Here is a 12,566-nt window from a genome sequence, read left to right as displayed (position 1 = left end):
TTAGGAAATATGTAACATTTTACCCAAGTAAAAGTGCACAAGAGCGATTAGTATTAAAAGTGTCAGTACATTAAAATGCATTAAAACATTACTGCATATTGATTTGTAATGCAGGGAAATATATTTTAAAGATTTTATTGATTTAAATGCCATTAGGAAGTCTGCCTATAGATCTGGTTCTTTATTAATTCACCTGTTGCCAATCCATCCAAATGGTCATCAACACATAAAAAACAATGACATTTTATAGTTGGTGGTGATGGAGCAGGTTGTAACAGCTGTACATGTTGCTGGTGATTATAGTTTTTCTTTTCAGGTTTTAAGATAATAATAATAAACTATAGTTGAGACATAAAGATAGTGGAGCAAAAAGAACAGTATAGGCTATCGCTCTGAACTAGTTTTTTTTAACAACAACAACAAAAAAAGCATGAAAAAGACTTATGTTCAATGATGAGTCCAGAATCTGCCTGTAGCAGCTGGATCGTGTGCTGAAAACGTGGAGCACATTGATTGCTGCATCAGTAGGGTAACAGCTTTTGGTGGGGGCAGTATGATGAAGTGGGCCAGCATCTCCCTTGAAAAACAAGGCTTGTCATCACTGAAAGCAATCTCAATGGAGAGAGACATCAAGATGAGATTCTGCAATCCCTGTCTGCAGACCTGACCTGAATCCCATTGAACACTTGTGGGATGAGCTTGGGCGTGCTGTTTATGCCAGTGTGACCAACACAACCACATTGATTGACTTGTGACACATCCTGGTTAATGAATGTGATGCCATCTCACAGTAGTGTGTGACCAAATTGGCGACCAGCATGATGAAGAGGTGCAAGGGTATTGTAGTTATATATGGTTCTTCCACATGCTACCAAGGCCCCTGTTTGTTAAATTATTAAACTGTTAAATTGCCAACATGTCTTGTTTCCTCAGACTCCAATCACCCAATCCAATAAACAACACCAAACAAGTGTCAATAGCAGAATAAGCTGTTTGGGACCAGAGATGGGCAGTAACTGTAATCTGATTACTTTTTTCAGGTAGTGAGTAAAGTAAGGGATTACTATTGCAAAAACGGTAATTAGATTACCGTTACTTTCCCGTAGGAACGCTGCATTACTGCGTTACTAAAACCATGATTTTTTTGCAAGAATGTCTCATGACAGTGACGTAAGCGAGTGCAACGTTCGTGACAACAGCTGTGTGCAGATCAACAGTGGATCACATATCGATTGTGGGAGAGAGTATGAGCGTGCAGCGTTTAAAGCTTGACAGTACTGACCTTATTTTGAGTTTGATTCCATAAAAAGTGACAAAAACATTAGTGTCCGTTGTGCGTGGGAAGAAAACTTCTTTTTAAAGCGAAAAAAACCCCTAAACTTCCAAGCAAGCACCGAGTGCGCTACCACATAATTGGAAACTCACAGAGAAACTCGCAGATTCTTCCACTGACCGCTGCGGCACACCTGCACCAGGGTAAACCTCCGCCTACGCCACTCCTGCTTTACAGGTGAAAATAGAGCAACAGGACCGCTAGTCTTTGATGTTATTTATTTTCTGCTGTGTTTTACTTGCATCTATTTGAAAGAGTGAGTGTAAACACACAAAAAAAATATATTTTATGTGCTGGAATGTGCAGAAAATAAGTTTAAATGTTAAACAAATTTCTTCCAGTCCCAGAATGTTGCATATAATTAAATTTTTGCTTGATGCATAAAGTTAAAAGGTTAAAACTAATAAAACAAGTTTTAAAAAGAGACTTTTCCATTTGATTACATTTTGTATGATGGATTGTAGAAAAAGTAGAATTGGGCTGAAAGATCTATTTCTTCATTACCTATTCAGGTTGTAAATCGTGTTTTTAAAAGGTAACTAAGTAACTAAGTAATTAATTACTTTTGAAAATAAGTAATCAGTAAAGTAACGGGATTACTTTTTGGGGGGAGTAATCAGTAATTAGTTACTGATTACTTTTTTCAAGTAACTTGACCAACACTGTTTGGGACTGACAGAGAAGATTTGAAGTTTTCCATGGGTATAACCTATACGCTCAAGTCTGTTGCTCGACCCACGATTGATTTTCCTTTAAAATGTGAATTATTGCCAAGGAGCACAGCTGAAACAGAGAAATAATCAACCAAGCAGAATTTTTCTTAGAAGCATGAGTGTAGGTAGAAACAGCAGCTATGATCCTACAGGTGTCTGTTCGTGACTGTTTTGTTACCTGTTTATGATCAAGCTCTGACTGCTTTGCTGGAGTCTGCATAGTGATGGCATGCCAACAAAAGTGATCATCTGCCAAAAAGTGATTTCTACTATTTGCCCCGAAAAATATTTAAACTGTTCAAATGCCTTGCTGATCTATAACCTCGCAAATACATCTCTCATGTATGCTATAAAGCCATTTTGTACCCAAAAATGTCAGCACACACTGGGTTCTTCATTAGCTTTGTGTTAGCATGCTATCTGTGCAGATGGTTGCAAAGAGTTGACATTGTGTTAGGGCATGTGTTGTCCCCTGACCCCCAACCGGTCGTGGCAGATGGCTGGCGCCCCTGGCTACCTAAGCCTGGTTCTGTCTGAGACGTCTTCCTGTTAAAAGGGAGTTTGTCCTTCCCACTGTCACCAAGTGCTCAAAAGGGGGTTGTTTTGATTGTTGGGGTTTTCTTTCTATTATTGTACAGTAGGATCTTTACTGTAAAATATAAAGTGCCTTGAGGTGACTGCTGTTGTGAGTTGGTGCTATAGAAATGACTGAATTAAACTGCACTGTTAACAGTATAATGCAGTTGTTACTTTCCTAGATAAGATTTGCACTTTATCGTCACACGTCTTTCATTTTTTTTAAAATATACATAATGTTCTTTTCAGGATGAAAACTATATGTTTAATTTTTAATTCTTTCTTTCTACCCATTAGCAACTGAAGAACGTTTGTAACCCAAAAAAATTGACTTTAGTACTATGACAATCCATCTTGTGTCATATTATAAAGCAAAGCAAAATGTAATAGCATAACAAATTACTTTCTGCAGGGGCTGATTTAATAACACAATGCATCTTTAAGTTACGAGTGATGTGTAACACACTGACAAATCCAATAATATTAATTTCTGCACAGATAAAGTCATGTAAGCCATCGGCTACTGGTTTTGAGTAAGTATTGCAGATTCATCAAAGTGCTTATCAGGTAAAAGGGAAAATAAAAACTTCTTAAAACCAAGTTCACCTAAATCAGACTTCATTCACACAGCAGCTTCACAGCAAGGAGAACAGCAGAGAGTGGAGTAACTGTAGAAGCCCAGTTGTCGTGCACTAAGTGGCCAACGTGACTACATCCTCCTCCAAAAAACAAGATAATGAACATTAGTCAGCAGACCCCAGGCAGACACCAGTTTCAATCTCCTTAATCACGATGGCAAGTGTCGAACTGCTTCCATAACAATATTACAGAGAAAATGACTACATTATAGTGGAACAAACACAATGACAACAAAGATTTTTAGTCCAGCTAATGCAGGATCTGATCTTTGGCACATCTGTTACTGTAACAGTAGTGAGCAGTGAGTATTTCAAAGTGCATTAGGCTAATGCACAATAGGTCCAATCAAGCTCTCAGAGCACACAATACTGAGACTGTCCTTCTTAAGGTCAAAAATGACTTTCGTCTGGCCGTGGACAGCAGATGATGCTCAGCTGTAATCCTCTTAGCCTGGAGTGCAGGTTTTAACTCTGTGCTGCTTCATTTTGATCAGTTGCCTCAGAAACTGCCTCTGACAATGCTTACACAGCTTCTCTCAGCAACTTATTGTGTCATGGAAATCAGTGATTGAGGCATTTTATTTTAATCGTGACATAAATTTTGTAGTTTGTAATGTATGGCTGACCACTGGCAAGACTTTTATATAATTATCTTTTGATGAGTAAAGTCAGAGCAGTTTAGAGAGAGGTAATCTGCTTCTACAACTACAGCCCTCTCTAACATGAGTGACATTTTTAATATCAGTGCCTGCGCAGATTCAGGATCTGAGTGAGTATTCATGATGAAAGAATTCACTGGCACGAGCGTGAGGCTTTGGTTGGGCATTATGCTGTTGAGAGGGAGAAATTGGGGCAGTCCTCCGGAGTAGTAGCTGGTATTCTCAGGAATGCTTTCAATTAAAGGCTTCTCTGTTTTCCTTATTAATTAAAGCCTAAGTATTTGGAAAATTAAAACCGCACAGAGAGAGAGAGAGCAAGGAAGAAAGAACAATGACTTAAGTGTAGGTGGCTTGTGCCTTGAGCTGTGTGTGTGTTTGTCGGTGTGTATGCACACACTTTTGTTCACATTATGGCTGGCAAAACTGTCAGGATGAGGAAGAAAACAGGCCACATGGGGGGGAAAATTAAAGGGGAAGCACAAGAGCTTCTTGCCATTCTTGTCCTTTTCTTCTTCTCCTTTTCATAACCTCACTGTGTTTATCTGACTTCTGCTGCTGATTCCCTGATCCATCATGGTTTAATGTGTTTTTATGAGTCTGCCTAAGCCTTGTGTGTGTGTGTGTGTGTGTGTGTGTGTGTGTGTGTGTGTGTGTGTGTGTGTGTGTGTGTGTGTGTGTGTCGGTCTGTCTGTCTGTGCATAGCAGGTGGCTGGTTACAACAAAGAATGCTGTGTATTTGGGTGTCATCGATTCCGAGTCACAAGAATATTCACTATATCCTTAGAGAGCAGGGCTGATGCAGCGCTATAATGTAAATCTTTGAGGCAGGAATTCAACTGACAACATGTTGCCATGGTATTTATTGACAAATCTTTCGCAGGGAGGGTCTCCGCAGTATTTATCATCATTACAGATACGAATTTTGTCCAGTGGGCAGCTTGTAGGCCAAAAGAAAAGGCTTCAGAGACTACTGGATGTAAGAAATCAGTGAGATCATGACTGGCTCCAGCATTTACTCTATATGGATTAGATCTGTAAAGAAAAAGAACTTTTCATGTGTTGCAGAGCAAAGCTGATTGGGCACACAACACAGATAGGTCCACAGGTTTTTGGAAAGTGAGCTTTTGTATATATTTAATCTCTCCACCACAATTTTAAATTCAGCTGTGACTGAAATGCAGATTTTTAGCTTTATCTCAAGAGGATTAAACCGTGTTATTACATAAAGTATTTATGATTTACAGCCATTTGTTTTAAATTTTCACAAATCTAAATATAAAGAATTTTTTTAACACTTTAATGAAAATATTTTGCATTTAATAACTACCTGAAGTGTGAAACACATTGACGACTCTTCCAGGCCTTCAGTGGTTGCTTGTTTGTCGGTCTCCCCACAGTTTGTCTTCAGTAAGTCAAGAGCATGCTCTGTTGGGTTGAGATCAGATAACTAATTTGGCTGATATTGAAAAATATCCAATTTCTTTGCTTTGAGAACTGTTGCAGTTTGCTTTGGATCATTATCCCTTTGCACTGTGAAGCGCTGTCTGATCAGTTTTGCAGCATTTGGCTGTATCTTAACAGACAGTGTAGCCCTGCATGCTACACAGTTCATCCTGCTACTGCACAACCTGCTTTTCTAAGTAGGTGCTTTCTATCTAACATTCACACTCCGATGGATGCTACTTGGGGTTATTATCTTGCCCAAGGATATTTGGCATGCAGAATAGGAGCAGGCAGGGATCGAACCACCGATTAGAAGATGACCTGCTCTACCTCCCGAGCTACAGGCAACCCCATTTCCATTCATTATAATGTCTCTTGACTCAAGACCTTTACAGTGATACTTCTGCTGCTTATAGAGTGTTTTGACTTGGTTAGATAAAACCCACATTTTAAACACAAATTCAGTGCTTAATGCCAGATTGGCTTAAATTGGCCACAAAACTGTTCATCTGTTAATTGTCCAAAAACTTTTAATCCTCTGAAAATGTTCATTGTAGTGACTAACAGAGGCAAAAAAGTATGGCTCATTGTCCAAAAGCTGCAGTTCACACAAAACTTTATGGTTATATAATTTTTCAGGCAATTAAATTGAGACTCAGTTGCTTTTGGTGGAGACATTTAGAGAAGAAAGTAATTCTTAAAAAGTGATCAACTCTAAGAATATTAGGGTCTTGTGTACTTTTCCAGGTCAAGGGAACAGTGTATTTATCCACTTTAATCTAACTATGCACATAGTTCACACCTCATAAAGCAGAGCATTTATTTTTTAATATAACAAATATTATAGATTATAGTGATAATCAAGGAGAAAACTAATCAGTGAGTGAAAACAAAGTAAAAAACAAATAAAGAAACTATTAGCTCACACATATTACATTTAATTTTAACCAGTGTTTACAATCAGTTTCCCACCAGTAATTAATGTTGTGCATTTTTAAAATATGCAGAGTATTTCATTTAGGTTAACACAAATAGTTTCTATTATTTAACACAATCCTTTTACTCCATAACTGGTTTTTTTTGTTTGTTTGTTTGTTTGTTTGTTTTGTTTGTTGGTGTGTAGGTGTGAAACGTGGTGGTAGTTATGCAACACTCACAAGATTCACACTTGGCTCATCAACTGTTTCTCCCAGCCGTTAGTGTTTGTTCATAAATGACAAAAAGAGTAAAATATAAATTACACAAGAACAACAATAAGAAGAATTGCAATAATATTATAGAAACAATATTTAAATAGACTGAAATGTAATTCTATTCATATAAATCATATAAATACGTATAAAATATTTATATAAAATAACTTATATGCATGCGTTTTCCTTTTGAGTGAATATCTTTTTTTAATTAAAATTAATTTATTTAAACAGGACAATGCGGTTTAACATATTTCCAATACAGAGCATGAAACTTACATGCTGCACACTGAGATTATAGCTGTTACTAATTTCCATCCCTTTCGCTTTCTTTGCGTTTACATTCACACCGGACAAACAAACTTTACAACATTCGATCACATAAAAACATAATACACTATAAATACAAAACTACAACATGTACACTCGGTGTAAAATATATTGTAAGGATGACAGAGAAAGACTCAGATAGAGAAATTAAAACCAAATTAAAATTCTTTCTGTCTGTGATGTAAGAATGTGAGTGAGGCTGCTGCTTCCTGCATTGAAGACCAAGTTTTCAAGGAGCTGAGGAGGAAATAAAAGCATAACAAGTTTGAACTTTGCCTTTAGTGGAACATAAACCAAATATAGCACATAAAGCCCTGGAAGTGATGACTGAATCTTAAGCATACAGAGTTCAGTCTTGACCTTGGTATCGGCACGTGACTAATCTCAACCTTTGGTCTTATTTTGTGTTTTCATTATTTCCCCAGCTAGTAAGTGCATTGTAAGTTGGGATTATTTTGTCACACAGCCAACTGATTAGTTGTTGTGAGAGTGATTTATGACGGCTTGGAAGACAGCTAAAAGGGAGATGACATCTGGAAATGCTCCAACGAAGCATTTTCAGAACAGTGACAAATTATCCATCTTGTCAGTTGACATCTGCACACTGAAAAGCACAGGGTCAAAACCAACTGGGTGGTTGGTTCGATAGAGCAATTCAGACACAAAAATGGGTTAACTTGTTTCCAGCCTTGACAGCTCATCGTCTTGAGTCTGCATGTGTGTGTTTGTCACAGCAAAATTTGGTCTACTGGCGTGTGAAGTACCACAAAGGTGGTTTATAGGAGTCTGGCAGGTGTTTAAATGACTGTGAACAGATTTTGTCAGCTGCTGGTGGCACAACTGTGCAAGATGCTGTGACAGAAATTCAGGTGTGCAGCTAACATCCAAATGAAAGCTGAGCTCAAATCTGGGAGTAGTCCAACAACTCACTGGCATATCAGGTGCTGTGATCTCGTCACAAGACGGTCTAGTTTGACCTTTTGGTAAAACAGGATTATTCTGTCTTGTTTTCTGCAAATAATAAACATTACATCAGCAGGAACCATGGAAAATTACACTGCATCATACAGTCCATTGCAATGGTTTGTTTCTCTCTTGGTAAATATGCCCTGTAATATTAAGACAAATATTATGCATGACCAAACTAGTACTTAAAATCTGTATGAACTCATAATAGTTAATGGTCATTATGTTAACAAAACATTAAGTTCTAAATGAAGCTGAACTTGAGTTCAACCTTCATTCAAACAGTTACGCTCCCAGCAACAGCACATTCAAGGGGAACCTCACAGTTCAAGCTCCCCCGTGCTCTTTCTGTATGAATTTAAATGTGAGTCATGCACAATTACATTCTTCCTGTACTGTGAGCAAAAGACTGACTTAATCACAGAGAAAGATTTTTTCCAAAAATAGCAGGAATTGCTCCATAACTTTCTTGTATATCATCAGAAACAAATGGAAGCTGTAAAGTGCTCGTAAAAACTCCCCCTCCAAAAAAAAGGCACCCAGTGTTGATTGTCACTGTTTCTTTCTAAAAACTGCTTCCAGCCCTTGAATATCTGAGGAGGGGAATAGAAATGAATTTTTTCCCTTTTTTTTCCTCCACTGGACAGAGAAGCTGTCAGGAAATTATGTGGGAGGACAGCGAGTTGACAAGATTTGTCAGTTTTCACTCTTTTTCTCCCTCCCCCTCCTCTTGCTCGCTTTCTGTCTCTCACACACACACGAACACATACGCACGCTCGCTCCCACACAAGCAGGGGAAGCCTACTTCACTTAGAAGCGCTAACCGAATGCATGAAAAAGCCATGAAGGAAGACATAAGGATAAACATACTTATTTGCATGTATTACACTCTATTTACTTCTCGGTCCTTCCCCATCATCCCCACTCAATTGTGGCTTTTTGCTCTCTCCATCAAAGTGTCTCTGCTTCTCAGTTTCTCCATCATTCTGTCTACTTTTGTCTTACTCATCCACTCTCCAACTCTGTCACATCTCCTTATGTCTCACGTCTCAGTCTCCACCTCCCTCTCCTTTTCTGCCAGATGCCTATGATTCACATTCGAAGTGTTTATACCTCCTGCTGCTCCTCTTTTTCCTCCCACCTTCACACTTGCACCTCATTCTCATGGTTTTTCCTTCTCTTTCAGTCACTTATGTCTTCTTCTTCTCCCACTGTTTTTGTCACGGCTGGCGGAGTGAGCCGTGTGGAGTGGAGGAAAAGGAGGACCCAAAATGCAGCAAACTGATGATACGAGTGAAGTTTATTTACACGGTGGCAGTGGCAAAAACAGGCAATGAAGCATGAGTAATGACAAACCTAAACTGGGAGAAACTAAAGAGCAAACCTGAAATCTTACAAAACGGAGAGCGGAGCAGAGAGACGCAGACCAAGGACCAGGATACCAAGAAACACAGACGAGCCGACAACGAACACAGACCGACACCCACTATATATACACACACACACACACAAGGTAATCGGGTAATCGCACACAGGAGGAAAGAACAGCTGATCTGAATACACATGATGACTGGAGGACACAAGCTGAACACAATGACAACAGACACAGACTTTCAGAACAAAACAGGAAATCTAGAACCCGAACCGGACACAAGGGGGGAGGACACAGAATAACTAGAACAGAGGGAAATAATCACAAAACACAAAACGCTGGGTCAACGACCCAGGACCATGACAGTACCCCCCCTCCAAGGGCTGGCTCCAGACAGCCCAAAACAAAAACAGACGACCAACCCAGGGCGGGCGGCGGGGGCCCAGGACGGAGGGACCAACACAAGCTCCAGCGAACCGAGAGAATTGTCCAAAACAAAAACACACATGCTGGAGCACGAGAACAAAACACAGTTCAGGAGGCCGGCCCGGAGGCTGACAACTCAGAAGTCCAGGACAGTTCATCTTCTGAGGCCGGCCACGTCGGCGACGTAGATCCATAAGCCGACCGAGCGGAAGGCAGCGGTGGCGGAGTGGAGGCAGTTCAGGGGGCCGACCGTGCACACGGCAGCGGCGGCGACGGGGAAACCGTTCAGGCGGCCGACCGTGCGGACAGCAACGGCGGCGACGAGGAAACCGTTCAGGCGGCCGACCGTGCGGACAGCAATGGCGACGATGACACAAGTCTGGAGGCCGACCGCGCGGAAGGCAGCGGCGGCGTCTAGGAGGTCGTCCATATTGACGATGACGCTCCACCAGCGGCCTGGTAGATGACCGCCGATGTCGAGGCGGCAGTTCGGGACCCGAAGGTGGCGTGGCCGTCACAGCACCAGACGAGACCGAAGCAGCGGCTGGTCCAGGCGCGGCTGAAGCTGAAGCGGAGGCCGGACCAGGCGCGGCTGAAGCTGAAGCGGAGGCCGGACCAGACGAGGCTGAAGCAGAGGCCGGACCAGACGAGGCTGAAGCAGAGGCCGGACCAGGCGCGGCTGAAGCTGAAGCGGAGGCCGGACCAGACGAGGCTGAAGCAGAGGCCGGACCAGACGAGGCTGAAGCAGAGGCCGGACCAGGCGCGGCTGAAGCTGAAGCGGAGGCCGGACCAGGCGAGGCTGAAGCTGAAGCAGAGGCCGGACCAGACGAGGCTGAAGCAGAGGCCGGACCAGACGAGGCTGAAGCAGAGGCCGGACCAGGCGAGGCAGATGACGATGCTGCAGCCGGGCCAGGCGAGGCAGATGACGATGCTGCACCGGGCGAGGATGAAGGCTCGGAGGCTGCAGCTGGCGAGGATGATGAGGCTGCAGCAGGCGACGGCGTGGAAGCCGGAGACTGTAGCGCTGCAGGCGTGGAAGAAGCTGCTGCTGCCCGTGGCGTGGATGAAGCTGCAGCTGGCGAGGATGATGAGGCTGCAGTTGGCAGCTGGACGGGCTCCTCGGGCCCTCCAGCTGACGAGGCAGGAGGCTGGCTAGGTTCTCCTGAACCTCCAGCTGACGAGTCTTGAGGCTGGACGGGCTCCTCGGGCCCCCCAGCTGACGAGTCTTGAGGCTGGACGGGCTCCTCGGGCCCCCCAGCTGACGAGTCTTGAGGCTGGACGGGCTCCTCGGGCCATCCAGCTGGCGAGACAGGAAGCTGGGCGGGCTCCTCGGGCCCCCCAGCTGACGAGGCAGGAGGCTGGATGGGCTCCTCGGGCCCCCCAGCAGGCGAAGCAGGAGGCTGGACGGGCTCCTCGGGCCCCCCAGCAGGCGAAGCAGGAGGCTGGACGGGCTCCTCGGGCCCCCCAGCGAAAACAGTCTCTGGACCAGTGGGCACCGGGGCCCCTGGAACACACAGGTCAGAACCAGTAGGCGCACGGGCCTCTGGCAGGCACAGTTCAGAACCAGCAGGCGCACGGGCCTCTGGCAGGCACAGTTCAGAACCAGTAGGCGCACGGGCCTCTGGCAGGCACGGGTCAGAACTAGCAGGCACACGGGCCTCTGGCAGGTACGGGTCAGAACCAGCAGGCACACGGGCCTCTGGCAAACACAAGGCAGACTGCAGCTGCACAGAGCATTGACCCAGCTCGGGCAGCGACAGCCGGATACAGTCCTCAGCTGGCTTCTTAATCTCCAGGGGTCCAGAGTCGGCCGGGGGCTGGGACCCAGCCTCTGGGGAGGCCCTGGAGTGTGTCACAGTCTCTGGGCTGGCCAGCTTTTGAGGACTGATTACAATATTATGTGGTGTGTCTCTCTGCTTGACATGAACAGGTGAAAAATAGTTCTTTCCGGGTTGGATGGACTTAACTTGTTGTGCAGGAGGAGTTGGTGACAACGATGGCTGAATAGGTGATAATAAGGCGGATGAGTCTCTTGTCAACTGAGCTATTGACTGAGCTATGGATTGTAACCAAGTGTCTAATAGGTCTGGCTGTGACTGTAATGGGGGTGACGGTTGAGTGGCTAACTGAGCTAGTGGCTGCTGGGCAGCTAACTGAGCTACCGGCAGGGCAGCCGACTCAAAAAACACAGCCCCGGAATAAACTGACACACAGTCCAAAACAGAAAAAGGGTCCTTTTCACTCACCACAGCTGGCAGTTCCAAAGTCCTAGTCTTCGGCTGTGGGGTGATGCGCCGACGGCGCGATCGTCGCTTCCTCCCGGGCAAAACCTCCGGCGGGCCGGGCAAAACCTCCGGCGGGCCGGGCAAAATCTTCGCCGCCGGGCTGAGTTGGGAAGCGGTAGCGGCTGGTGGGTCAAGGTGCAGTTCGTTGAGTATGAAGTCCTGTGCGAGCGGGTGAAGAGAGTCCAGCAGCCAGGAGTGAGCAGAGATGAGCTGCTGTAGCCTGGCTTCTACAGCGCGGAGACACTCTTCCCCCTCATGCTCGAGCCATAGGTTAACCAACCTGGAAACAGAGTCAATTAGTTCCTCCCGAAGCTCCTCGGGAGGTGCGGATGCCGCTGGGTCCATGTTTGGTCGGCTCGTACTGTCACGGCTGGCGGAGTGAGCCGTGTGGAGTGGAGGAAAAGGAGGACCCAAAATGCAGCAAACTGATGATACGAGTGAAGTTTATTTACACGGTGGCAGTGGCAAAAACAGGCAATGAAGCATGAGTAATGACAAACCTAAACTGGGAGAAACTAAAGAGCAAACCTGAAATCTTACAAAACGGAGAGCGGAGCAGAGAGACGCAGACCAAGGACCAGGATACCAAGAAACACAGACGAGCCGACAACGAACACAGACCGACACCCACT

General features: G+C 44.3%; 1 protein-coding gene across 1 annotated transcript; it reads right to left on the bottom strand.

The window, feature by feature from the left end:
- Window positions 1–9,403: 9,403 nt before the first annotated feature.
- On the bottom strand, window positions 9,404–12,279 carry LOC147320764 (uncharacterized). The gene is made up of 5 exons (XM_086307360.1): window positions 12,012–12,279; window positions 11,001–11,852; window positions 10,587–10,748; window positions 10,233–10,547; window positions 9,404–10,193 (listed from the first exon to the last, which is right to left on the bottom strand). The coding sequence occupies exons 1-5, from the start codon at window positions 12,277–12,279 to the stop codon at window positions 9,526–9,528; spliced, it is 2,265 nt and encodes a 754-aa protein (XP_086163486.1). The 3' UTR covers window positions 9,404–9,525.
- Window positions 12,280–12,566: the final 287 nt, after the last annotated feature.

This window comes from Aulonocara sp. 'chitande type north' Nkhata Bay, linkage group LG10 (genome assembly GCF_057382095.1).
Source record: "Aulonocara sp. 'chitande type north' Nkhata Bay isolate Kocher_YH1m ecotype deep benthic linkage group LG10, A_spYH_male_GT1.1, whole genome shotgun sequence".
Classification (NCBI taxonomy): Eukaryota; Metazoa; Chordata; class Actinopteri; order Cichliformes; family Cichlidae; genus Aulonocara; species Aulonocara sp. 'chitande type north' Nkhata Bay.
Note: the sequence above shows the minus strand (reverse complement) of the source record. Positions and strands in the feature narration are given on the sequence as shown.

Bases quoted from the DNA above. Each gene is read 5' to 3' on its own strand.
- LOC147320764 (XM_086307360.1), bottom strand. From the start codon at position 12,279: ATGGACCCAGCGGCATCCGCACCTCCCGAGGAGCTTCGGGAGGAACTA. The intron at 10,749-11,000 runs CCTCGTCAGCTG...TCCAGCTGCCAA, and splicing joins GGAGCCCATCCAGCCTCCTG to CTGCAGCCTCATCATCCTCG. The intron at 10,194-10,232 runs GTCCGGCCTCCG...CGCCTGGACCAG, and splicing joins TTCAGCTTCAGCCGCGCCTG to CCGCTGCTTCGGTCTCGTCT.